The sequence below is a fragment of the Bubalus kerabau genome, chromosome 6, assembly GCF_029407905.1.
Source record: "Bubalus kerabau isolate K-KA32 ecotype Philippines breed swamp buffalo chromosome 6, PCC_UOA_SB_1v2, whole genome shotgun sequence".
In the NCBI taxonomy this organism is placed as follows: Eukaryota; Metazoa; Chordata; class Mammalia; order Artiodactyla; family Bovidae; genus Bubalus; species Bubalus kerabau.
In genome coordinates, this window is record NC_073629.1 from 14,862,439 (window position 1) to 14,889,097 (window position 26,659).

Below are 26,659 nucleotides of genomic sequence, written 5' to 3' on the forward strand. Positions count from 1 at the left end.
GTGCCTGGGACTAGTCAATGTCGGACCCAAAGCTATTCTCCGAACCCCAACAGAGCCAGGTTGGACTGAAGTCCCTTAGCTGCTCAGGGCCTGCTGGGAGGCAATAAGTAGAATACCACTCGAATCTCCAGAAAAGGGCTCGCTCTGCGGCGGAGTTTCTATGGCAACCATATGGCTAGCCTGCCTCTCCGATATAGTTTCTCTGGGAACCAGAGACTCAGTTCCAGCGTGCATCTCTATGGTTTCCACAGCCTAGAAGGGTCGAAACAGCACTTCCGGGAAGATGGCTGCGCACAAGTCACGTTTGTTACATGTTTCTGCGGAGAGGATCTCGCAATGACGGTAAGTGGCTACAGTCCCCCGAATGGTGACTGTCATAGCCCGGGCTCAGGGGCAAATGTGACAGAAAGAGAATAGTTCTACTCAAGTGAAGCTGCGGTCGGAGGGCTGGAGTTTTAACCTCCACAGGAAGGAACCCTAGGGAGAGGAGCCAGCTCTTAAGAACCTCTGTAAGAATGGTAGCCCAGGGCCCCTTCTCCAGAAAACTCACGTTGACTGGAAAGAAGACAGTTCCTGAAAATGTGCCCCCAGCCTTCGCAAAGACTGCGGTGCACAGCCTGGGATCTAGCTTCTGTCCACAGTTACCTGTTCTAGGTCGGTTAAGGAAATTCCTACCTGTGTCATTCAGTTCAACAATTAAGGACTGAACGCACTCAGGAGCTGCATTAAGTGCATCAGGGATTGCGGAATAAGACTAAGCATAGGCTGTGGTATATAATATAATTTCGAATTAATGCGACAAGGCATAGGCTGTGGTAAGTCTTAGAGTTTAAAGCGTAAATGGCTATGAGCCTGTGTGTAGTGATTGAGAACACCAGTTCTGGAGTGCCTGAGATCCTAGATCCGCTACTTAACCAGCTATTTGATTTGTGCAAGTAGCTAAACTTCTCAGTGCCATTTCTTCAGTTGTAAGTTACAGTAAAAACACCTCCTGGGAATTCCCTGGTGGTCCAGTGGTTGGGACTCTGCACCTTCACTGCGGAGGGCTAGAGTTCAGTCCGTGGTTGGGGAACTAGGATCCTGCAAGGAACCTGGGGCAGCCAAAACAAAAACCCAAAACACCTCCCTGTGGGGTTGTTGGAAGGATTAAATGAGATAATATGCGTGAAACAGCAACATGCTGGCACTGAGTAAATGCATAAGTGTTAGTTGTTTTTGTTATAATAGATCAGAAATAACTTCTGAGAAGAGGCAGAGTTTTGAAGTGTCCTTAAAGCCCTCAGTGTTTGAATTTTATTTCTCTTGCAGTATCAAGAAGCAGGATAGGGTAATTTCTTCACTCAATGCTTCTCTGTTGGGACTCTCAGGGTGAAAGTTATGTTTTCAGGTAATCATCCTTCAAAGTAGAAGTGTGAACAGAAATATGAGTCACCCTAAATTTGCTACTTTTCATATCTAACCAGACTAGTCATCATTCTTAAGCTTAATATGTAATGTTTAGGAGGGGTAGGTAACTTAACGATGTGTCTGATTTTTTTACTAGCATACTTAGTAAACCTTCTTAAACACAAATGAAAATTTTAGCCTTCAAAGTCCTCACTTGGGGAGGCTAGAGGCTTACTCCAGTGGTGCCGTTGTTGTTGTTCAGTTGCTAAGTTGTGTCTGACTCTCTGCAACCCCATGGACTGTAACCCAACAGGTTCCTCTGTCCATGGGATTTTCTAGGCAAGAATACTGGAATGGGTTGCCATTTCCTTCTCCAAGGGATCTTTCCAGACAAGGGAGCAAACCTGCGTCTCTTGTATTGGCAATCTGATTCTTTACCACTGAGCCATCAGGGAAGCCCCAGTTTTGCCATTAATCAACTTTTAAAATGGTTCTGCAATGCCTCTAATAAGTGATCTTAATACAAAAGTTAACTTTAGTAACTCAAAGCAGCAGTGATTGTCTTAGTTTTGAATGTCTGTGTAATAAGCCATCTTAACCATTTCAAGGCAAATTTTGATATATAAGTTCAGTTCAGTTCAGTCGCTCAGTCGTGTCTGACTCTTTGTGACCCCATGAACTGAAGCACTCCAGGCACCAACTCCCGGAGTCCACCCAAACCCATGTCCATTGTGTCGGTGATGCCATCCAACCATCTCATCCTCTGTCCTCCCCTTCTCCTCTGGCCCTCAGTCTTTCCCAGCATCAGGGTCTTTTCAAATGAGTCAGCTTTCCGCATCAGGTGGGTTCAGCTTCAACATCAGTCCCTCCAATGAAGTTGGATAATGGCATTGTGGAGTCCAAAAAGGAGGAACACCTGAATGACTAAAAAGAAATGCAGCTACAGTGGGCCCTTGAACAGCATGAGTTTGAACTGCATGGGTCCACTTATATGTGGATTTTTTTCAATAAATACTACAGTAGTATCATCGTGGTTAGGGCATGTGGAAGGCTGAATATAGAATTTGGGTTGTGGTATCAATGGCAGGTCCTAAAACAAGTCCCCCGCTGATAACTAAGGGATGACTGTAGCTGGGAATGTAATAGAAGCAGGGCTACTATACAGTCATGCATCCTGGGCTCATATTTCTAGCTGCATCTCTTACCAGCTGTATAAGAAACCAGGCAAGAAACCGAGACTTTATTTTTCTCCTCTATAAAATAAGGATAATATCTGTCTTACAGAACTGTCAGGGTTAAATGAGACAGTATAATAGTATGTGTAATCCTCCTGTTAAATATAAGAGCACCTTTCCAAGCTGGACAGTTTCAAAAAGGGTGCTCCAACAAGACAGAAAGACCGTGGTGGTGAAGCCCCCACACCAAGTAAGAGGACAGTGTAAATGCTGGGCACAGGTATAGGATACAGGCTCTATTAAGCACTGCTGTCTTATAACTGGAGGAGGAGATGGCAACCCACTCCAGTATTCTTGCTGGGAGAACTCCATGGGCAGAGGAACCTCGCGGGCTACAGACCAAAGGGTCACAAAGAATCACACAGCTGAGCACAGACAGACATCACTCAGGTTAACAAACATCTCATTGCTTTGCTTTGTTTTTAACATGGTAATAAATCATGGGAGATGTTGTCAGGTAGCAGTAAAGAGTGGGAATTCTGCAGACCAGCTGCCTGAGTTTGAATTCTACATGCATCAGCTGTGTGACCTTGAGCAAGTCACCTAACCTCTTTAGGCTTTAGTTTCCTCATCTGTACAAAAGGGTAGTAATACTTTCCTGAATGCAAAGTTTAGGAAATCTTCCTGGACTGGGACGATTACATGAAATGATCCATGCAAAGCCTCAGCGAAGCCCAGCGTGTGGTGCGCTCTCCATAAATTTAGGTATTGTCGTTAATATCGGTCCTCCTTGACTCTCAGCATGTTGACCTCTCAGTGGTCAGGGAGCTCCCTAAGGACCAGGCCTCCCAGCTCGGTCTCTGCTTCAGCTCCAGGAAAGAATTCTTCTAAGAGCAGTCAGGACGGATTTGGTACATGATTTGAGCACTTTCTCCTCTGCTCTTAAAGGGATGACAGTGACTGCTTCTTCTCCAGTGAGAGCCTGAAGACAGTGACTTTTCTCACCATGAGTATCACCCCCGAGGTCAAGAGTCGGGGGATGAAGTTTGCTGAGGAGCAGTTGCTAAAGCATGGATGGACTCAAGGTGATTCCCCTGGGGCCCCTTCCACATCCCCCAACTCCCTCACTACCCTGTGCCCAGGGGAGAGGCATTATCCTGGATTAACCTCTATGTAGTCTGTTCAATGGAAGAGGAAAAGTTAAAGAGAAAATTTGCAGAAGAAAATTGCTGACATTTCCAGAAAAGGGAAGAAATATGACTGTGGATAGTGAAAAGGAAGTGGCTTAGAGAACTGGGAGTGGGAAAGAGATGACCTCTGTCCTGAGAGAATTATGGGAAAAGAGAGTTTGGGCTCAAAGACATGCAGACCGTATGGAGAGGTACTAGAAAGAGTGGAACTGGGAGGGTTTCTGAGAGGGACAGGGCACGCCCAATGCTAGGTGTGTGGAATGACAAGGAGTGACATGTGCCAGGGTTGCTTTGTGAGGGCTTAGGGCAGGCAGTGGAATAAGCCAGGTCGTTCGCTGTCTTCTGCAGGCAAAGGCCTGGGCCGGAAGGAGAATGGTATCACCCAGGCCCTCAGGGTGACGCTGAAGCAGGACACTTATGGGGTAAGACTGGACAGACTGCGGGAGGTCAGTGGGGATGGGAGATGGGGGCCTTGAAAATAGGGTGAGGGAGGGGAATGACAAGCCCTGAGTTCACATTTCTCTGGCAGGTGGGACACGACCCTGCCAAGGAGTTCACAAATCACTGGTGGAATGATCTGTTCAACAAGACTGCAGCCAACTTGGTGGTGGAAACTCGACAGGTATAAGATCTAATAGTAGGCATGTAAAACACGAGGGCCTGGGACACGGGATGAGGGAGACGTGGCACCCACTCACACATACTTCCCCCAGGACGGAGTACAGATAAGACGCCTATCTAAGGAGACCACCCGCCAGGATCACGCCAAGCCCAACTTGCTGTATCAGAAGTTTGTGAAGGTATTAGAGGCTGGGGGTGAGAGGGCTCACCCTTTCCCCTTCCCTGGTCTCTTGGGGTCTGAACAATTGCCTTGCATGCCCTACCTGTTCTCAGGACTGTCCTAAGTGGGGTCCTGGGACTAACCTCGCTGTTGCTGACCCAGACTGCCCAGATCCTCAGCAAGAATTGAAATCTTCAGGCTGCATGGATCCCTGCCATCTGCTGAGGGGGCTGCAACAGGGAGTGGGAGGTGGGGGACAGTCAGGAGCTGCCAGAGGACAGCAGGGCGGGGACATCTATTTCAAAGGACTGAGAAGCCAGAGGAGACCTGAGAGATTATTGGACCCATTGTCTTTTTGCAGATGTGGCCAGAAGGGGCGAGGTGGCTCACTGAAGAGCCCACAGGTGGCTAGTGACAATAAAAGCCTGTTCTAGCCTAGGACTAGAACCCAGGTGTTCAGACTTCCCTTTTCTGGCGTGCCAATGGAAGGGAGCTGACATTTAACCATCTTCCATTACCTGCTTAAGGGCTCTGCATGTTATCCAGCAGATCTCTCCCATTCATCCTGTGGCCATCTTCGGCCCCAGTTCAGACCATCATCTCCTGCATGATTTCTTTCACAGCCTCATAACTAGCTAGGCTCCTCACTCTAGTCTCAATCCCCATGCCAATCAGTTCATCCTCCACAAAGCATCCAGAGTGTTCTCTGTAAAACACAAGTTTCACTGTGTCACTGGCTCCTCCTCGACCTAGGATGACACAGTCTGCAGGTGTCAGACTGACTCGGATGGCCCTTCAGGCCTTGTCCTCGCCTTCTTCCCTAGCCTGTTTCTTGCCACTTCTCAGGACCTCTATCTACACTTTAGCCAGATTGATTCTGATTCTTTTTCAGGTACCATGTTTTTTCACCTTCAGATTTTTGCATATGCTCCCTCTGTCTGGGACATTCTGCTGTCTGGGACATACCTGCTGACCTTTTCCTTGTCTTTCAAAGCCGAGTTAGTTGTAGGAACTATTCCCCAAAGCCTGAAGCCTGAGTCAGGTACCCCTCCTCTAGCAGAGATAATTGTTGTTTAGTCACTAAGTCATGTCGGACTTTTTGGGGACACTATGGACTGTAGTCCGCCAGTATTTTCTTCATAATTGCCTACATTCTGCCACATCTCCTTCCCTGTTAACCACGTAGGATCTATGTTGGCTGCACCCATCTCATTCTTATTCCACTCTGTATCCCCAGCCTTTTAATCCATAGTAGGTTCTTAACCTGGTTAAATAAAGAACTGTGCGTAGGTATTGGGGCAGAGCCGGGGGGCGCACAGGTTGTGAAAAGAACCATCTTTATTGTCTGTTGCTAGAACCATGAGATGACTGCCAGGGGGCACTTGTCCCACTGTGAAGACCTGATGACCCAAGCACTTGTCCCTCCCTTCTCCTTGTTTTGCCCACTAGCTGGCTGGCTGTGGGCCAGGGAGCCAGGACTGCCCTGCCCCACCCAATCCCAACTGCAGCCCACTTCCTGCCCAAGTTGACATATGCAGGTTGGCACACCTCTGTGGAGGTCTGTAAGGAGTGATGTTGAGGGCTGACAGATTTATGCCTCTGGCTACTTAAGATGGTGGTTGGGAGTGGTTTCCAGAGGGAGGTGGGATGACGGTGGTGTTGAGTGGGCCATGTCCATCCCCACGATTCCTCCTTCTAGACGGCCACACTGACTTCAAGTGGGGAGAAGCCAGACAAGGACTGGGAAAGCTGCAGTGATGACGACAGCCAGGAGCCCAAGCCTCCAAATGTGTGAGACTTCTTTCTAGTGCTGGGGCATATGGGAGGAGATGCCTTCAAATCTCAGAAGAAAGGACCAGTATAATGCTTGACTGTGGTCTTCTTGGGGGGTGGAACTGTTGTACTAATCTTTGGCACTTCCAGGTCCTGAATAGGAATTCATTGGTGAATGTTTTAGAGGGGAGGAGAGGTCAAGCCTTTCCACCACTTGTAATTCCTGATTCCCACCCCTCTCCAACAGTCTGACCGATGAGATGCTACTCCAGGCCTGCGAGGGACGAACAGCACACAAGTAAGTAGTGGTTGGCTTCTTGGGCTCCCTTCTGTTCTCCCATCACAAGCCCACCATTGAGGGTGGCCTGTGCCACTCTTTTCACCCCAGAGGAAATGATTCCTACTCTTTGCCCATTTCTGAAGCTGCCTGAAGATAGGTAGCTCCTCCTTACCAACTTTCCCTGCAGTCTCAAAGATTAGACCTCTTTTCCCTGATAGCCTCCCTCTGACTTGGGCCCCATCTATTTCAGGGCTGCCCGTCTTGGGATCACAATGAAAGCTAAGCTTGCTCGCTTAGAGGCCCAGGAGCAGGCCTTCCTGGCTCGGCTCAAAGGCCAGGACCCTGGGGTCCCTCAACTGCAGTCTGAGAGCAAGCCCTCCAAAAAAAAGAAAAAGAAAAGGAAGCAGAAAGAGGAGGAAGAGGCTACAGCAACTGAAAGGAGTGCAGAAGAGTACTCAGAACACACTGACAAGAGCATCAGAAAAAGCAAGAAAAAGAAAAGACGGCATCAAGAAGAAAGAGTCACAGATCAGAGAGAGGGCACAGCTACAGAAAATGAGGAAGAGACCACAAGAACAGGTGGGCTTGGGGAATTGAAAAACAGAGAGCACGTCGACCGGTCCCTCAGGAAAAAGAAGAGGAGCGGGCAGCACCATGAAGAGGAGAAGGCAGAGCTGGCGATCTTAGATAGTGAGGGAGGCAAGGTGGCTGTCAGTGGAGTCGGGACAGAGGAAGCAGAGAGGAGAGTATACACTCACCCATGCGGCAGAAGCAAGAAGAGGCGGCAGCATGAGGAAGAAGACTTGAACACAGAGGATGAAGAAGTTGAAGAGGCTCTCGTAGATAGTGGGACCAGAGAAGCAGAAAGCAGATCGTGCAGTGATCAGAAAAGGGGGAGAAGCAAGAAGAAAAGACGGCAGTATCAGGAGGAGGAAGTCTTGGATGGACCTGGAGTCAACACTGCGCAGAAAGCAAAAAAGAAGAAACAGAAGAAGAGAGACTGAAGGCCAGGCCACGGCGGGGCCCGACTGATGCCCCTGCAGGAGCTGAGGCCTCAGGGGCCTGAGCTGACGCAGTCTAGGCACCCTCTCAGCGAGGAGTCCCTCCTGAACACTGAACATTCCTCCTGAGAATCAGCTGTGGAGCAACAGTCCGCTGAGAGGAGAGTGGTAGTGCCGTGTCTGAGTCGAGGGAGAGGCAAGTCCCCCTTACAGCATCTAACCCAGAAATGGTGCACTCAGGCACCTGCACAGGCCAGGCAGCTAAGGGACCAGGATGCAGGGAGCTGTGGCAATGGGAATGCAGACATCTGAAGAGACATCTTGGCTAAAAGAAGCTGAAAATGTAGATCTATGGAAAATATACTGATTTTTTATTTTGAAGGCTAAGAAAAACATGTAAATTCAGCCCATAGATTGCCAGTTTCTAACTATACCAAATTGAATAAACATCAGCTTGGTCTTCTAGCCAGTAGATAAGTTGTGACTGTCATCTCCATTCTCAGCCCGGGAAGGTCTTAAATACAAATTAGTTTCCTTAGAGGCCTCTGAAGAAATTCCTTCTAAGTCTGGTAGTCTTGCTATGCTGTTAAGTGAAAAGAGAGAGTTCACAGAACCTCACTCAGCTCCCTGTCTGCATCCCTAATAAGAACTCTGTGTGTGTAAAGGACGCACACCTCAGCTGGGAGCCTTTTTCAGCATCTTAAAGTCAACTGTCATTGCCCGCAAATGCCATAGAAACCTCTCATGCATATTGTTCTCCCAGAGAGAGTGCGCCATCTCTCCAGAGTTGCTCTCTGGCTGTGCCATCTCTTAATCGTTATTGTCAGAAGAGCTCCTAGGACTCCACAGTTCTGGGAGAGAGGCACTAAGTCTTTATTGAAAAGAATGCCCCCCCACCTTCTCTCACTGCAGACGATAGACACATTCGGTGTCAGGGTAGGGTGGCAGGTTCAGCTGGTACTTCTTTTCCAGAGCAGGTGGCACGAAGCGACCCCCCAGGTAGTGGTAACGACCAGTAAACTGGGTTGCAGACTTTTTGGGTGCTGTCAGGGAGATGAGCAAGTCTGGCTGGATCCCTCCAGAGCTTCCCTTCTCCACGTCCCATCCTGAAAAGGTGGTAGTAGTCAGAGCAGAAGGGACCAAGATGTCCAGTCCCCTTCTACACCTTGCTCTGGTCTAATCTTAAAGGAGTGGGAAGCCCCCTGGGTCACTCCATGAGGAAATCATGTCCTTGGAGCTGCACGTACTCCTGGGCTCTGGTCTCACAGTCAACATGTAAAGGGCATTCCTAAACTCTTTGTTCTTCAGCCCTACTTTGGCGCTGTTCTGCACCTCTAGACTCTGAACCTTGAATCAGAAACAAGAACTCCTAGGTACCTACCTACCTCAAGACAGGGCAGGGCCCTGATCCCCCCAACCTCCTTGGACCCAGCACCTGATGGAATGTCGATGCTTGCAATGGGCACAGTGAGTCCATTCAGGACGCTCAGGATGCTGCGGAATGGCTCCCGAACCTCACCCGTGAAGCTGAAGCCAAAGATGGCATCCACCACCAGCTCATACAGTTCATCAATCAGCATTGGCTGTGGTAGAGCAGGAGAAGGAGAAGATGTCAGAGCTAGCAGCTTCATAAAGAACCCTTAACAGCAAAGGGCTGTCCTCTGTACCCAAAGGCCATAGGCACAGGGAGAATTTTAATCTCATTCAAATGGCATTCTGAGGCCTGGAGTTCAGTGCAAGTCACTGATTGAGGTCAAGCTGAGTCCAGTCACATTTTCCGCTCTGAGTGTCTGCCAACCACTGGAGAGGCTACAGTGTAGGACAGCCCAAGACCTGGAGTCAGGAGGGACAGGCTCTGGCCTTGCCTCTGCTGTGAACTGATGTGTGACTTTGGACAAATCACTTAACCTTCTTTTGCATCTCAGTCTCTTCATCTGTAAAATGTGCTAAGGAATTTTAAAACGTTCTCAAGTTACCCATTCCTAAATCCATCATCTGAAGAAAGGGTTTAGGATAAGGATTAGGTAGTCACTTCAGTTCCCAAGACAGGCACATAATGTATTTACCACATGCTAGGGGAAGAGGAATTGGCTACAGTGTGGAAAGAGTGACCAGCGGAGATTAAGGGGAAATAAAGCTTTATTTCCCCTGGCAACTCATAAATGGAGCACACCCTATGACACCAATTCCATTCAGGTAGCATACTTTAGGCCCCTGTGTCAGGCACTCTCCCTGCCCTCTAAGAGTTAATCTAGAGAGGAAGAGTCCTAAGTGAGCTCAGCCTGGAAAGGTGAGGGAAGAGCAGGATGCAGGCAGCAGTAATGAGGAGGGCAGTGAACAGGAGCACCTACCTCTGGGGGCATTTCACCAAGGAAGGGGATGTCCATTTTCTGGCACTGGGTCACCAGTGCAGTGAAAAGTGGCTTGTTAGGCCTTTTAGGGTAATAGATGGTTGGCTGGTAGCCCTATGAGGAAAGGAAGGGGGTTAAGTCAAGCCCAGGTCTTGGAAACCTCTCCCCCACAGCCCTTCCCTGCGTACTCACAAAGAGTTTGAGGTGTCGAGCACAGACCAGGCCATCTCCTCCGTTATTCCCAGGGCCACAGATGACCAGGACGGTAGGGGGGCTCCTGGACAAGGACGTGGGGGGATATGCCTGGAGGCAGAGACAAAGGGGATTCAGAGGGGGCTTTGGGCAGTGACAGACCAGGCTTGGCCCGGCCGTCCCTCCCCTCACTTCGTTGTGCCTAGGCCAGGGGGGCTTGTACATTGGCTTGCCCCAAAGGTCGAGAGTTGTGCCACTGACCTTGGCAATGGCTGTGGCACAGCTCAGACCGGCCAGCTCCATAAGTTGGTCCACGCTGAACTGGTACTCATTAAACAGCTCCTGGTCCACGGCTTGGGCCTCCTCCTGGCTGAGGAAACCCACGGCCTGAGTCCCCACCCCTCAGGTGCTCCCTCGCGCGGGCGGCATGGCCGCCCCAGGTCCCGCCCCCTTGGGTTCCACCCAAGTCCTACGCCCCGCTTGCCCGCTCAGAACCTCGCCTACCTCAGGTACTTCACTGCTGAACTCGCCATGACTTCTGAGTCCCCGCGGCCACCCGAGATCAGTCGCTGCGGCACCCACCAAGTGGCTCCTGCGCGACAGGAGCCGGCCTGGACTCTGACGCGTGACAGGCGCGAGCCTGCAACCAGCAGCCCGAGCCCCAGAAGCGCCCGCAAACCGGACATCCAGCTAGCCAGGAGGGAGCCCTCTGGCCCGCCCGGCGCATGCGCAGCACTTAGCCCTGCCCCCGAGGGGCCGGGCCCGCACGCACCCTTGCCGGAAGCGGTCCTAGGACTGGCAACTCCGCCGCTTCTCCCCTTGTTACCGTGCGCGCCAACGCCCGGGTGCCTTCCCACCCCGGCCCCGCCTCCGTCAGGGCGTCCGGTCTTATGGTCTGGGTCCCTGCCCATCGCCGGAGCATTTTCATATTGCCTCACAAATGACCCGAAGTGCTTTGCTCTTAAGCGCCCGTCGATAATAATTCTTCATTTCTTCATGTTTTTGTGTAGCAGTTCTGTTACTACTAAGCTGTATAGCACAGCAGTTAACCCGGGTTCCTGCCCTACCACCTACTGAGTGAACTTGGCTCTCTAGATTTGTTGCCTGTCTATAAAATGGGATACGAGTACATATGGGGCTGTATTCTATGCAAAGCCGTAGACAGCGTCAGGCACATAGGGCTCAATAAGTGAATGTTCTTATTAACACTACTAAGCGTTTCATATAACTTGGGACTCCTCTCCCCACTAAATTAGCCTCGCCTATCTCTGCTTACCTGGCTTCCCAGGTAAAGAACCCGCCTACCAATGCAGGAGAAGTAAGAGAGGCGAGTTGGATCCCTGGATGGGGAAGATCTCCTGGAGAAGGAAATGGCAACCTACTTCAGTATTCTTGAATCCCACGGACAGAGGAGCCTGGCAGGCCACAGTCCATGGGGTCACAGAGTCAGATACGACTTAGCGACTAAACAACAACAGGATCGAGGCGGGTGTTTTTATGCTAGTTTATTCTTTTTCTGTAACATGAATTCCATTCCTGGCTAGCTCACTGAGAAAAGCAAAAACCCCTCCTACTTTAAAAGAAAAAATTATTTATTTCGGCTGTGCTGAGTCTGAATAAGGGTTTTTCCTTATTCACAGCGAGGGGCTGGGGGAGGGGGGGGGGCTACTCTAGTTGCAACGCTTGGACTTTTCATTGCAGTTGCTTCTCTTGTTTCAGAGTCCGGGCTTTAGGGCACGCAGGTTTCAGTAGTTTGCGGTTCCTGGGCTCAGTAGTTGTGGTTCCCCAGCTCTAGAGCACAGGCTCAGTAGTTTTGGCACATGGGCTGAGTTACTCTGCACCATGTGGGATCTTTCTGGACCAGGGATCGAACCCATGTCTTCTGCATTGGCAGGCAGATTCTTTACCACTGAGCCACAAGAGAAGCCAGAACCCCTCTTACTTTTAAGTATTCCTCTGATGCTGTGTAGTGCTGTGCTCAGTCGTGTCTGATTGCAACCCCATGGATTGTAGCCCACCAGGCTCCTCTGTCAATGGGATTTTTCAGGCAAGAATACTGGAATGGGAGGCCATTTTCCTTCTCCAGGGGCTCTTCCCAACCCAGGGATGGAACCAGTGTCTCCTGTGTCTCCTGCATCACAAGCAGATTATTTAGTTATCCACTGAGCCATCTAGGAAGCCCATTCCTCTGATAGTCTCCTTTTTTTTATTATAAGAGGCTTATGATCGTCTGTGGGTTGTACTTTGCCTTCATCTATGTTTATTTTACATGTCTGATGTGGAAAATTGAATGTATCAGACTGTGATTGTGGTGGAAAATTGCTTTGGTTAGACTATGTTTGTGGTTCACTCATCCTTGTTTTTTAGTTTATTCATCTTAATTGAAATAGAGTTTACATTACAATTGCATAATCTTATCTAAGACTTCACTAATTTTGTTTTATAGCTTCACCAGTATATAAGTAGCTTCACTTTTATATATTAGTCATGACTTAGTGACTAAACAACAAGACTCCCTACAGGCCTACTTGAGAAAATTAGTCAATTCTGAAGATTCATTTCCAAAACATAATGTGAAGAATGTTTCTTTGACATAGATAACATTTTGAGTATATGTACCCAGTGCTGATGTGAGTCTTCTCATTTTATCCTTACAACTGTTATTATCCCTATTTCACAGATGAGGAAGTGAGAGTGTTAGTCACTCAGTAGTGTCCGATTCTTTGCAACCCCATGGACTGTAGCCGGCCAGGTTCCTCTGTCCATGGAATTCTCCAGGCAAGAATATTGGAGTAGGTGCCGTTCCCCTCCCCAGGGGATCTTCCTGACCCAGGAATTAAGCCTGGGTCTCCTGCACTGAAGGCGGATTAGGAAACTGAGGCTCAAAGATGTTGAATGATATGTCCAGTGATACACTGATAGCTATCAGTGGAGATAGGACCCAAGCAGCTTGACCTAAAGTCTGAAGTCTTAAGCATTATTCTATGCTGAAATGCCTCTCCAAATGCAGAGCTATATATCTGAAGCTATATATCTGAAGTCAGCAGTTATCAACTGCTGACTTCATTCAGATGAGATGTAACTATAAAATAATAACACAAAACATATCCCACCATACACACTTAGAATTTATGAAACAACCAATGAAGGCTATCTTCAGGAAGGCAGTGCCCAACCTATTCCACCTTGCTGCCTTTCACATTTTGGAGTGTACTCTAGAAAATGCCTTCCAAATCAATTTAAGAAGGGCATGTCGGGCTTCCCTGGTGCTCAGTGGTAAAGAATCTATCTCCAGTGCGGGAGACACAGGTTCAATCCCTGATCTGGGAAGATTCCACGTGCAGAGGAGCAACTAAGTCCGTGTGCCGCAACTACTGAGCCTGTGCTCTAGAGCCCAGGGGCTGCAACTACTGAAGCCCATGTGCCTAGACAACCCATGCTCTGCGCCAAGAGGAGAATCCATTGCCATAAGAAGCCTGAGTACCGCAACTAGAGAGCAGCCCCTGCTCACCGCAACTAGAGAAAAGCCTGTGCAGCAATGAAGACCCAGCACAGTAAAAAAATAAATGAAAAATTTTTAAAGAAAGGGCGCATGAGGATTGAGTATTTGCTAAGTTCCAGATGCTCTGCCTATATTATGTAATTTGATCCTGTACATCCTATGATGTATTTTTGTCCTTATGTTATAGATGAGAAGTTGAGTAGCAGAGAGAAGTTATGTAATTTCCCTAAGGTAATATAGCTATAAAATGGTAGAGCCAGTGATGCTTGATCCTGACCTAGGACCAATACTCTTGTGTGGCAGATGCTGCTACTTGTCCCTCAAAATCATTCTCCTTTCTTCTTTCTTCATTTAAAGGCAGTTTGGTTGGCTTTGTTACAGTCATGTAATCTACATCTCAGTCAAGACATCTCCAATGCCTGACAAGATAATAAGCTCCATTGAGATAAGGAAGATTAACAAAACCTGGTTTTGTGCCTGAAACCTAGTAGGTCCTCTATCTACAAGTATTTTAATGAATCCTTAAAATCTCACTGTGAAGTAATTCACAGTGCAGTAGAATGCCTCTTATCTGACACGACTGGGACTAGATTATTTTATTTCAACAAACGTTCATTTGCCATCTGTCAAAGTGTGACCAGGGTCTTGCCTTTGAGGATAAGGCCAAAGATTGTAGTTATCCATCTTCTTTCTTGCATAAACTTCACCACTTACATATCACCTAACAGTTTGAAGTTTGCTTCCTTAAGGTGGAACAAAAAATTGATGGTATATTTAAAGCAATCTGAGTGCAAAATTCACCTAGATTTTTATGATTTCCCCCAATTTGTAATAGTCTCTCTGCTCACATCTAATTCAACAGCAGTTTTTAAAGTCACTCACCTGAATTGTGTCTTCTAAAGATTCAACTTAGTTGTCATAGAAACAGCTTGTTTTCACACTCTTAGTTCATCAGTTTAATTACAAACAACGATAACACATACAATTGGAATAAACACATTTGGTATCAAACACGAACAACTGTTGGTAAGCAATGGCTTAACTGGGGGAATTGAACTGCACGGCATCCGAAAGGGTGCTCACTGCCTAGGTATGAATCTCAGCTTCACTTACTAGTTGTGTGACCTGGTAGGTAGACCACTTAACATTTGTGCCTACTTTTCCTCACGTGTGAAAGGGGATTCATGTGCTGTGAGGATTAAAGGAGAAGACACTTGTGAAGCACAACAGGGTGTGGCATGTGCAAGTGAGCAATGTTACAAAATACTGTTGTTGCAGCAGCTAGCAGCAGTAAAGCTGCTATAGGCCCGAGGGGCCCTGCATCCAGCATCTGCTTTTATTTTGTGGAGGAAGAGGAATGCATCAAAAGCTCTGTTAAGGTGTATCTTCTGTAGCATGAGATACACATTTCCCATATGAGAAAATGGAGTCAGTGACCCTAAAGTGTCCTAAACAAGATGTCATGCTTTTAAGAACTGGCAAGGCCAGATTGTGAGGTTTGATGCCTGAAAGAAAGGGGAGAAATGTATCATCCATTTTCCTTTTTTCTTTTCCCTATTGAATCCAAAAATCCCAATGAGAAGCACCCAGAACGCCTTGGTGCTAAGACTGGCAAGCCCTTGTGCAGCCTGCTTGGGGGCCCACTTGCAGACATTGCATTCCATGCCCATGCAGTGCTCACCAGAAACGACAGGGAAGGGGTTCAGCCCCAGAAGTCCCTGAAGTGTGCATGTTGGGAGGGTACTGCAGAGGCCATGCTGTGGCTAGCTGGGGATGGTCACATGATTATGCAGAAGCCAGACTCCATGGATCTCCTCTGAGGGTTCCTGCCAGGGGGTTCCCTGGGCTGTTTGAATGACCTGAAGGAGGCAGAGAGGGGCTTGCCAGTGGGAGTGACTAAGGAGAGAAGAGGAGGGAGCTTGCTCTGGCTCCAACTTCTGTAACCCTCTCTGGCCCTACCTCTGCTGATGGGCTCCAGGGCAGTGGGGAGTACGCTGAAGCCATGCGTTCCCCCATTCAGCAGGATTCTCCCTTTCACCGAGGCCTACACTCAGGCCATGCAGGAAGCGGGGGACACTCCGGACCTCCAGAGCTGGGTGAAGGTTGTGCAGACTGCTAAAGGGCAAAGTCAGAGAGGCTCAAAGCACCATGTCCCCAAGCAACAGACCACCTCTTCCCCCAACTTTAACAGTGATCATGTTCCATTAAAGTCATCCAAAGTCACATCCTCTCCTACTTCTTTTATCCATTCTCCAGGCTTCATCCCTCCTCCCAAGTACCTACCTATTGCCACGGGGCACGTTGGGTACCAGAAGGCCAGGGTTCTCCATTCTGAGGGGGCCTTGGCCTCCAAATGAGAGATGGGCCTTGGGTGTTGGGCCTGGATGGAGAGACAAACACATTCATCACGGGCCTCGCTGCCCCAAGAACCATCACGGGGGGAAAGAGACATCTTTGGGAGAAGAACCAGGAGGGTGGGTGTCAGGGGATGTTTTGGTCACTGTATGCAGAGGGTCCCCCTGTATAGGGCAGGTGCTTGGCAAACTTGGACTGACTGGATGGGAATGATTCACCAGTGTGCCTGGTGCCTGGAAGAAAACACACTGAAAAGAAGACATCAGTGAATTCAAGTCACCAAAAAGCAAGGAACTCTGTCCTCAGAGTGCAAAGCCTTTGGGGGAAGAGCCTAGTAAGCTAAGGTGAGAAAAGCATCCAGTGCCTGGCATGTGGTAGGTGTGGAAAGCTTGGTGCTCCAAGATACAGAGTTCTAGATGTTAGAAAAGCCTCAGGAGCAGGCAGGAAGAGGCAGATTCAGGAAAGGGTTTAGGCAAAATGGCCCAGGGCCTTGAGAGAGGAGCAGAAAGCGGGGAGGGCTGGTCCTGGCCTTGGGAATATGACGAGTGGGAGGGTGGGGTAAAGGAAGTAAGAGCACTCGCATTTGGGGGGCGGCAATGCTAGAAGCAGCTTCCTTAGACTCACCCTCCAGCCTTGGTGCCCAAGATGTCGTGGGAACATTCGCTGACTCTTCCTCTTTCTCCTCGTGGCCTTCCTCTAACTCATCTTCCCACCCACCAGAAGATCTGTAGAGGCAGGAAACAGGGGGCAGAGTGGTACTCTGGCCAGCTCCCCTCCTACCCACTGTGCCAGGCTGTGACATCTTCCAACACACCCCTGAGACCACATCTGTCCCTGAAGCTCTGCTCCCACCCTGCTTACCTCTGCTGCACTCCTGGTGTGCCCCTGCCTACCCTGGCTGGGGTCCCTTCCACCAGGTCGCCTCCACCTGGAGCCAGGGATCTCTCTGGAGCTGAGGTCTAGGAATAAAGAGGGGTAAACGGGATCAGTTTGAGAAAAATGGCTATCCCAGCTGTGGTTGTGGTGTGAATGTACGTTTCTTCCACACACAATGGCCCCAGAGAGACAGAGAAGTGCTAGAGACAGCTGGGCTGTGCCTTGTGTCTAAGGATGAAACTACAGGGCAAGGCCCTTTGTTCTGTTAAGGTCCCCAGCAGTAACTCTCAAGTTAGAACTCAAGCTCATGGACTATCAGACCCGGCCAGAGCTTGATGACCACCTCATCCTTCCTGGGGCCTCCAGGGACAAAGTCATAGAAAGTTGGTGGCCAACTTCAGATAGAACCCAGGTTTTCTGATGCCTAACCCAGTCAACTGCTTATACCAAGATAATTTTACCTGCAAACTATAAATATGATGTCCTAGTCTTTCAAATAAGAGAGGACATAGATGAAAAAGTGCAAGTGTTAATCACTCAGTTGTGTCCAACTCTTTGCAATCCCGTGGACTGGAACCCACTAGGTTCCTTTGTCCATGGAATTCTCCAGGCAAGAATACTGGAGTGGGTAGCCATTCCCTTCTCCAGGGGATCTTCCCAAGAGAGGACATCAGTTCAGTTCAGTCACTCAGTCGTATCTGACTCTTTGAGACCCCATGGACTGCAGCACACCAGGCTTCCCTGTCAATCACCAACTCCTGGAGCTTACTCAAACTCATGTCCATCAAGTCCGTGATGCCATCCAACCATCTCATCCTCTGTCGTCCCCTTCTCCTCCTTCCTTCAATCTTTCCCAGCATCAGGGTATTTTCCAATGAGTCAGTTCTTCGCATCAGGTGGCCAAAGTATTGGAGCTTCAGCTTTAGCATCAATCCTTCCAATGACTATTCAGGACAGATTTCCTTTAGGATTGACTGGTTGGATCTCCTTGCAGTCCAAGGGACTCTCAAGAGCCTTTCTTCTCCAACACAGTTCAAAAGCATCAATTCTTCAGCGCTCAGCTTTCTTTATAGTCCAACTCTCACATCCATACATAACTACTGGAAAAACCATAGCTTTGGCTAGACAGACCTTTGTCAGCAAAGTAACATCTCTGTTCTTTAAAATGCTGTCTAGGTTGGTCATAACTTTTCTTCCAAGGAGCAAGCATCTTTTAATTTCATGGCTGCAGTCACCATCTGCAGTGATTTTGGAGCCCAGAAAATAAAGTCTCTCACTGTTTCCATTGTTTCTCCATCTATTTGCCATGGAGTAATGGGACCAGATGATCTTTGTTTTTTTGTTGAGTTTTAAGTCAGTTTTTTCACTCTCCTCTTTCACTTTCATCAAAAGGCTCTTTAGTTCCTCTTCACTTTCTGCCATAAGGGTGGTGTCATCTGTGTATCTGAGGTTATTGATATTTATCCCAGCAATCTTGATTCCAGCTTGTGCTTCATCCAGCCTGGCATTTCGCATGATGTATTCTGCACAGAAGTCAAATAAGCAGGGTGACAATATACAGCCTTAACGTAATCCTTTCCCAATTTGAAACCAGTCTGTTGTTCCATGTCTGGTTCTAACTGTTGCTTCTTGATCTGAATACAGATTTCTCAGAAGGCAGGTAAGGTGGTCTGGTATTCCCATCTCTTGAAGAATTTTCCACAGTTTGTTGAGATCGACACAACAAACTGTCAAAGGCTTTGACATAATCAAACAAAGGCTTTGGCAGTCAAAGGCTTTGGCGTAATAAATAAAGCAAAAGTGGATGTTTTTCTGGAACTCTCTTGCTTTTTTGATGATCCAGTGGATGTTGGCAATTTGATCTCTGGTTCCTCTGCCTTTTCTAAATCCAGCTTGAACATCTAGAAGTTCATGCACTGCTGAAGCCTGGCTTGGAGAATTTTGAGCATTACTTTGCTGGCATGTGAGATGAGTGCAATCGTGTGGTGGAGACATAAAACCCAGCAAATAAATATAACAAATATTCAACCATAATTTCAATTCCTCTGGTAAGTAGGTTGCCTGAGAAATCTCAAAGTGTGAGGGAAGAGGCAGTTGAAGAGACATTGACCTGTTGAGAGAGGATGGGAGGTAGACAGGGAGGGAGGAGGAGTTCAGAGAAGGAGGGGCACGGGTAGAGACCCACAGAGAACTGTCCCCTAGAGAATGAGAGGAGAGAGAGCACATCCTTGGAGCACTGCTCCCATCCTGTGGCTCTTTGGGGAACTGCAGCTAGAGACAAAACAACGTCCTGCAGGTCTGGCTCAGTTACCTTTGATGGTGTGCGTGCGTGCAAGTGTGCTCAGTCATGTCTGACTCTTTGGGATTCGATGGACTGTAGCCCACCAGGCTCCTTCTGTCCATGGGATTATCCCAGCAAGAATACTGAATGGGTTGCTATTTTCTCCTCCAAGGGATCTTCCAAACCCAGGGATGGAACCTGTGTCTCATGGGGCTCCTGCATTGGTAGGTGGATTGCTTACCACTGAGCCACCTGGGAAGCCCCATCTTCAGTGACAGCCTTTGGCCTTCACCCACTGGGCTAGTTACCAGTCAGCCAAAGCCCTGGCACAGCCCTGGTGTTGGGGGCGTGCCACAATCCCCCACCCACCTCCCCATCCCCAGGTGGCCTCTGGAAAGTGGTATGTGCCCCACACGCAGGCCCTGGGGCAGATGAACACAGACGAGCAGTCAAGTGCAGCATCCTTGACATCAGCTCCACTCATCACCACCCCTTTCTCTGGGTAACCTCCCCCCACCCCCTACTGCTTGTCTCGGGTGTCATCTCACCAGGGTGTGAGTCGGAAGCAGCCCACCCCGGGCCAAGTGGTTCCTTATGGCATCTGTCAGCTTGGCCACCAGCCGCTCTCGCACAGAATCTGACTCCTTCTGGGGAGAGAGTGGATAATGAGGTAGTGGGGAAAGCCTGGGCTTCAGGACCGGGAAGGAAATAGAAGAGGAAGAGGGGAGGGGCCTTTGTCTCCTCTCTTCTCTAGCCCATTCCAGTGCCTTTGCCAGCATCCTGCCACCGCCTACCCAGAACCGTGGGCAGAGGTGGGTTCTTCCTCACAATAGTGTCCCAGGACCCAGCACATCGTGTGCCTGATGCACATTTGATGGGTGAATGGATGGTGGGGAGAGACAGGAATATCAGCTGGAGAAAGCATGTCAGGAGAGCAGCTGGAGGGCTATTGGGAAACAGTTCGATTCTGGGATGGAGGGTCTCACCGGACACCGGGCCAGCGCTTCCTTATAGTACTTCAGAGCCTGGTCATGCTGTCCCAGTCTGGCTGCAGCAGCCCCCAGACCCTCACAGGCCTGCCATTGCCCCTTCACGTCCCCTGGGGAAGACAGTCTGAGAGGTCCTCCCATGGCTCCCAACCCCACCGACCCTCCCCTCTAGAGGTCCTCCCACCAGCCCCAAGGATCCTCAGGCTTTGCCCCACCCCAAGCCGCCTGCAAGCCGCTCCCCTCACCAGTGTCCCGGGCAGCCTGCAGAGCATGTAGGTAGTTGTCTCTGGCGGCCTTGTGGTCTCCCAGCTGGCTCACTGCAAATGCCAGGCTGCCAAAGCTCCAGCCCTGCTCCCTCCGCTGCCCCACAGAGCCTGGGGACAGAGCCCGCCCCATCCTAAGAGAGGACTTGGCCTGCTGGGGCATCAGAACCCTGCCCCACAACGAGGAAGGGAGGGTTGCCAGGAGTCCTGGTGTGCCACCCTGGCACACCTCTGGAGGCACCATGAAGGCTTGAACTCTTGAAACCCAGCCTGAGTTTTGGTCTGAATGCCTCCCCAGGCTACTTTGAGCCACATAAAAACCCAGGGAGGCAGGCAAGGCAGGTATTAATAGCTTCATTTTTATACACGTGCAACCTGAAGCTCAGAAAGCAAAAGTAATGTGCTGAAAGTCACACAATCATTTAGAAGAAGCACTGGGCTCCACTTCAGGCCTCCCCTTCCAGCTAGGTTCTTCTCTCTGTCCATTGCTGCCTTCCCAACCCCAGGCTTCAGCCTCTGGGCCCATAACCCTCTGTCCTGCCTGGCTATCCCATCTCCTGCACCCTCCCACCCCCACTCTCTCTTCCCTGGTTCAGGACTTCCCAGTGTAATTAGTTCTAAATTGGTCTCAGTCTCACTCCCCAGTCCCTGGTACCCACCGTGCAGGTCGGCAGCCTTCTGGTGGAACTCCCGGGCTTCCTGATAGTTGCCGAGGGCATTGTGGGCCATCCCAAGGTTCCTTAGCACCGTGGCCTCCTCTCCTGGCTCCCGGCACAGGGGCAGGGCTTGCAGGAAGGCCTCTACTGCTAGCGGGAACAGCTGGAGCTGGGAGTAGCCCAGGCCTAGATCGTTATAGAGTTGCCCTAGAGGGCATGGCCAAGGTCACTGGCCAGATGCTGCTGAAGCTGTACTGGTGCAGCCTCTGTTCCACTCTCCCAGGGTCCCCCAGCCCCTCCCAGCCCTCAGAAAGGCCTCTGCTTCCACCCCATGTCTCAGAGTATCACCCGGTCAGAAATCCCCCAGATCCCACACCTTCTCAGCCCCAAGGCCTCACCCAGCAGTCCCCGCTCAGTGCTTCTCTCAGCAAGCCTCCGACTTTCCTCCAGCACCTGCATGACTTCACCCACCCCATGCTGCCCGCTCTTCAGCATACACCCCGCTGCAGCCCCCAGTGTCAGGGCTGCAGCCTGGGGCTGCCCTGCTTGGGCAAAGGCCTGGCCCGCTTCTTGCAGGCAGTGGGCTGCTAGCCCAGGCTGTCCCAGAGCTCGGTAGCAGGCTCCCATTTTTGCCTGGGCTTGTCCCTGGTCACCTAGTGGCTGGTAGTGGCACAGGGCCTTGTGGTACCAGGCCAAAGCTTGAGGCAGGTCACCCAGGGCATGGTAGGCCAAAGCCACATTGAAACACTGGTCGCCACGACACCCGCCCTGGGCCGTCTCTTGAGGTTGAGCACATAGGAGCAGCTCAAGGCCTCTGGCTGGGTCCCCAGTCTCCACATAGGCAGCCCCCAGGTTGAAGGCACAGGCCCGGAGAACAGGGGTGTCTCTGGTTTGTGGTGACTTGGAAGCCAGGAGGAAGGCCCTCTGGAAGCTGGTCAAGGCCTCATGGTTCCAGCCAGCCAATAGGGCCCTGTGGCCAGCCCTGGTGAGGGCTTGGATGGTGGCCTCTTGCTGAGGCCACTTTCTTTTCTTCTTTTTCTTCTTGGAGCTTGAGGACGAGAGCGAGGGTTCTTGGGGGGTATCCTCAGTGTTGAGGGAAGACATAGGGCTGACAATAGGGAGCAGAGGGGTCAGTATGTTATCTTTGGTCTTCCAAAGGACCACTGTCCCTCTACAGCAATTCAGCTCTACTTCTGCCCTGGTGTGACCCTCAGGGTTTCAAGGATTTCTCTCTGCCATCTCACTTTGCTCCACCTATCCCATTGGACACCACATCAACTCTCACTCCAATGTTCTGACTAATTGCTCATCCTCCAAGACTCATTTTAAGACAAGGAGGGGGCAGGGCACAGTCTTTAAAAAAGTGACTTAGCCTGAGGACACAACATAAACTGATTAGAACCAACTGGGTCCAAGATGGCGGACTCAACTTCCACTTGACCTCGAGGCTCAGTATACTCTCAATGTAACACACCCCGGGTGCCATGATGGTTCTAAGGATGACCACAAAATGTCAAAAAGTGGGTGTGGCCCAATTCCTTGAAATCCCCACCCCTTTTCCAAAACAACCGAAATACTCCTCCCAATCATTAGCCTGTGTAATAACCTCAATACTGACGATACCCACCAAGAGCCTATGTAAAAATTGACAACCCCACACACTCTGTCTATGGAGTGTGTTTCTTCCCTGAATAAACCTTCTTTCTCTTTACTATGGCTCAACATTGAATTCTTTCCTGCATGAGGCTAAGAACACATACTTGGCATCCACCCCAGGGACTCGGACCTGGGATGTGACCATCCTCTCTCTAACCACTCTCTTTCTTGCAACAATTTCAAGTAACAGCTTCCTTCAGAAAGGCCCTCCCCTCAACCAACTGGGTCCTTCTTCTGTACTCCCATAGTGCTTATCTGTCCTTAGGTCTTTTATGGCATTTTTCACACCGGGTTAGGGTTGTGGACTTTCTTGACCATTTCCCCTACGAGATTTGGAGCAACTTGAATGTTCTAAAACAGTAGATTCTCAAAATATGTTTCCCGAATGAGATGAAAAAGTTGTGGAGATGGATGGAGGTGAAGGCTGCACAAAAATGGGAGTATACTTAATGCTGCTGAACTGTAAGCTTAGAAAAGGTTTAAAATGGTGAATTTCATGTTATATATAGATTTTTGCCACAATAAAAAAGGTATACTGAACGAATAAATGAATGAATGAACAGAGCACATACAGGGCCTCTGCTCCACCATCTCCTTCACTCGGTGCATCCAAAGACATCCACTCATAATCTACATACTCCTGCTATCTAATCTCAAGGTAGAGTTCAAGTCAGTTCGACAAAAGCTCAGTGCACTCCTGCTGTGTGCCAGGAGCCATACAAGGCACTAGGGGCACAAAGCTGACTAGGCCATGTAATTGGCGAGGAGCCAACTTTCAGGAGCAAGGCTTCTGTGTCTCCGTTTATTGCCTACTCCCTATCTCAAGGGGAACCTCTCTCCCCGCTACCTCCTTGACTTTCTGTCTGCTTGCTAGTTTTGGTCGCCTAACATCCTGCTGTTGTCTCTGGGGCACTGTTAAACCCAAATATATTTCTCGCATCAGCATGGGTTTCTCGTTAGTATCTCTCCCCAAGAAAGGCAAAGCCTTTTTCCTGAATTCTTCTCCCAAGAGATGGGAAAAGGAATGGAAAAGGCCCAAGAGCTGAGTTCTCAGTCCCTCCCATTTTCTTCTTCTTCCCTGCTGCTTTTTTTTTTTTTTTTAAGGAGAAGCAAGCAAAGGTGATACATTCTCTTTTTAAAGAAACTACTTCTGCTCCTAAGAGCATCCAGAAATTCTGTCTCTTTGAGGCCCTCCTTCCTGGGCATTCCTGGCTACACCCACACCAGACCTTGGGGCCCCAGGCACAGGCGCCTTACCTTCTTTGATCTTCTCTGTAGCTGACTTTCTGGAATGGTCCCTCTGGCTAGGGTTACCTCTTTCAGCTCTTAGCTCAGAGCCCCTGGGGTTACCAGACAACCAGGTACCGCCCTCAATGCCTAGGGAATTCTTTGATTGACAGCTCAAGTATCCTATCTTAGTGCTGAACTCTGCTGGTGCTTGGGCATAGAATACTTGGATTTCTTTGCCCTTCCTGCCTCACCTCTCCCCACTCTTGCAGACACATGCTTCAAGTCCTTCACTTCAAGCAAGAATCAAAGCAGCAAGGGCTTGTTGCTAGTTATAGCTTCAAAGATCATCTATCACATTCCCTCATTTCACAGAGGAAGGGACATCATAAGAGCAGGTGTGCCTGAGGTCACAAAGCAGTCATGAGGCTGAGATTAGAGCCCAGGTTTTCTGATTCTGGGCTAACTAGCCTAAGGTCCCTTCCACTAACCGTGATTGCAAGTTTTAATGAGGCGTGGGTTGTCCCAGCAATGAACCCTTTCACACACACACGAACACACTCATACACTGTGCTTCTGTGTGGTAGTTTTACATTTGGGAAGAGGGTGAAAAGTTGATGGTCAGGAAAAGCCTGGAGATCAGAGGAGCCTCTCTGCCCCCGGACTCCTTTTCCCAGCTCCACTGATCTGCAACCTCCAGGTTCTGCTTAATGAGAGAACAGCAGGACCCAGGAAAACCGGCACCTCCTGCCCTAACTCACCAAGGGTGGCCTGCATCAGAAAGCAAATGTCCTCATTTATCTGGGAGAAAGGCCTCTTTTAAGTAGAGAGGCCATGGCCAGAAACACAATTATAAGGAAGTAGTTGGGCTCACCTGCATTTGCCAGGCAGACTTGGTTGAATGCCTGCTGTGTGCAAGCCTAGTGCTGTGTGCCGCAGATAGTGCCCATGCCCGAGGCGGGCTCTCCTAGCTGCCTGCGGCTTCTGCCCATGGGCTGGGCCTTCAGGATGCTACCACAGCATAACCAGAGTCAAATATGCTGCTCAGTCTGTTGCTCACTGAGCAGCCTCTCTTAAAGGAATAAAAATGATTTGGGAAGGGGGAAGGGACTGACACTGATCTCACCAAGGTTCCAATGACCTCTTAATAATCTAGTGATCATTTCTGGATCATTTTTCTTGTTTGATTCCCTGCTGTATCTGACATATCCTTGCAAATCTCTGCTTACATGGCTCCATGAGCCACTGTGTCCTGGCTGTCTTTCTCCTGTGCTGACAACTCCTTCTCCATCTCCTTTGCTTGCCTTCTGTCCACTTTTTTTTTTTTAATTTTTATTTATTTGGCTGCACCAGGTCTCAGTTGTGGCATGCGGGACCTTTCGTCGCAATATGCAGACTCTTGAGTTGCAGCATGTGGGATCTAGTTCCTTGACCAGGGATGGAACCCCCGGGCCCCTACTTTGAGAGCATGGAGTCTTAGCCACTGGACCACCAGGCTGTCCACCTCTAAAATACCAGTGTTCCCCAACACTCTGCCCTTTGCTCCTTTCTTATTTTACATACTCTTCCTCAAACACTTACTTCATCCAGTCGTCTGAATTTTTTTAACTGAAGTATCATTTATTTATAAACCTATGTTAGTTTCAGGTGTACAGCATTGTGATTCAGTATTTTTGCAGATTATTACCTATTATGTGCTGTGCTTAGCGGCTCAGTCATGTCTGACTCTTTGAGATCCTTTGGACTGTAGCCCACCAGGCTCCTCTATCCATGGGGATTCTCCAGGCAAGAATACTGGAGTGGGTTATGCCTCCTCCAGGGGATGTATCCTATTATAGGCTATTATAAGATATTGGGTATAATTTCCTGTGCTATACAGTAAATCCTTGTTGCTTTTCTATTTTATGTATAGTAGCTTATATCTGTTTCTCTCATACACTTTATTTGTCCCTCTCCTCTTTGGTAACCACAAGTCTGTTTTCCGTGTCTGTCAGTCTGTTTCTGCTTTGTATATACATTCATTGTATTATTTTTTATATTCCACATATAAGTGATATCATATAGTTTTTGCCTTTTTCTATTTGACTTATTTCACAAAGCATTATTATTTCACTGCTCTTAACAACAGCAATTATCTGCTCCCTCTGTGTATCACTGACCTCTGAGTTACTTGATTATGTGTTTATCACTCAAGCAAGTTTCTTTAGGGCATTAGCTATGTTTGTTTATCTCTACATTGGGCTTCCCTGGTGGTGCTAGTGGTAAAGAACCCGTCTGCCAATGCAGGAGACATAAAAGATGCAGGTTAGATCCCTGGGTCGGGAAGATTCCCTGGAGGAGGGCATGACAACCACTCTAGTATTTCTGCCTGGAGAATCCCATGGACAGAGGAGCCTGGCGGGCTACAGTCCATAGGGTCGCCAAGAGTTGGACACGACTAAAGCGACTTAGCACGCACGCATCTCTGCATCAGCACTACCTTGATCAGCGCATAGCACAAAATAGGCCCTCAAATTAGCTAGACCAAAGAACACTACAGGAACGGGAGTGAGGTTAATGGGACTATTAGGGGGAAATGAAAGTGGCAGGGGCAGGAGCAGAGGCTACTCGAAATAAGACGATTTAGCAGCGAAGAAGCCCTAGAGAAATAGCGACCCAAAGTATCGCAAGAAGGGTCCTCCCAGCCTTGAGTGGTATCCTTCCTTCTACCTGGTGTCACGCCTCC

At 49.2% G+C, this 26,659-nt stretch overlaps 3 protein-coding genes across 6 annotated transcripts; 1 reads left to right on the forward strand and 2 right to left on the reverse strand.

The window, feature by feature from the left end:
• Positions 1–207: 207 nt before the first annotated feature.
• On the forward strand, positions 208–7,796 carry LOC129654609 (G patch domain-containing protein 4). Of its 3 annotated transcripts, none has more exons than XM_055583959.1 (8): positions 208–342; positions 3,510–3,646; positions 4,100–4,173; positions 4,281–4,373; positions 4,465–4,551; positions 6,232–6,323; positions 6,553–6,603; positions 6,836–7,796. In XM_055583959.1, the coding sequence occupies exons 2-8, from the start codon at positions 3,568–3,570 to the stop codon at positions 7,587–7,589; spliced, it is 1,230 nt and encodes a 409-aa protein (XP_055439934.1). In that variant the 5' UTR covers positions 208–342; positions 3,510–3,567; the 3' UTR covers positions 7,590–7,796. The 3 variants fall into 3 exon arrangements, with proteins under 3 accessions (XP_055439934.1, XP_055439936.1, XP_055439935.1); XM_055583960.1 differs by having other exon boundaries at positions 220–342; positions 3,537–3,646; XM_055583961.1 differs by lacking the exon at positions 4,281–4,373.
• A 138-nt stretch (positions 7,797–7,934) lies between these two features.
• Positions 7,935–10,941, reverse strand: NAXE (NAD(P)HX epimerase). Of its 2 annotated transcripts, XM_055583963.1 has the most exons (7): positions 10,634–10,941; positions 10,391–10,499; positions 10,130–10,240; positions 9,938–10,051; positions 9,022–9,169; positions 8,484–8,692; positions 7,935–8,169 (listed from the first exon to the last, which is right to left on the reverse strand). In XM_055583963.1, the coding sequence occupies exons 1-6, from the start codon at positions 10,813–10,815 to the stop codon at positions 8,490–8,492; spliced, it is 867 nt and encodes a 288-aa protein (XP_055439938.1). In that variant the 5' UTR covers positions 10,816–10,941; the 3' UTR covers positions 7,935–8,169; positions 8,484–8,489. The 2 variants fall into 2 exon arrangements, with proteins under 2 accessions (XP_055439938.1, XP_055439937.1); XM_055583962.1 differs by lacking the exon at positions 7,935–8,169 and having other exon boundaries at positions 8,436–8,692; positions 10,634–10,940.
• A 3,619-nt stretch (positions 10,942–14,560) lies between these two features.
• TTC24 (tetratricopeptide repeat domain 24) lies at positions 14,561–26,625 on the reverse strand. The gene is made up of 11 exons (XM_055583964.1): positions 23,965–26,625; positions 21,450–22,159; positions 21,055–21,258; positions 20,378–20,506; positions 20,130–20,242; positions 19,692–19,790; positions 16,848–16,945; positions 16,611–16,711; positions 15,915–16,011; positions 15,591–15,746; positions 14,561–15,510 (listed from the first exon to the last, which is right to left on the reverse strand). The coding sequence occupies exons 2-11, from the start codon at positions 22,153–22,155 to the stop codon at positions 15,417–15,419; spliced, it is 1,797 nt and encodes a 598-aa protein (XP_055439939.1). The 5' UTR covers positions 22,156–22,159; positions 23,965–26,625; the 3' UTR covers positions 14,561–15,416.
• Between the last annotated feature and the right edge of the window lie 34 nt (positions 26,626–26,659).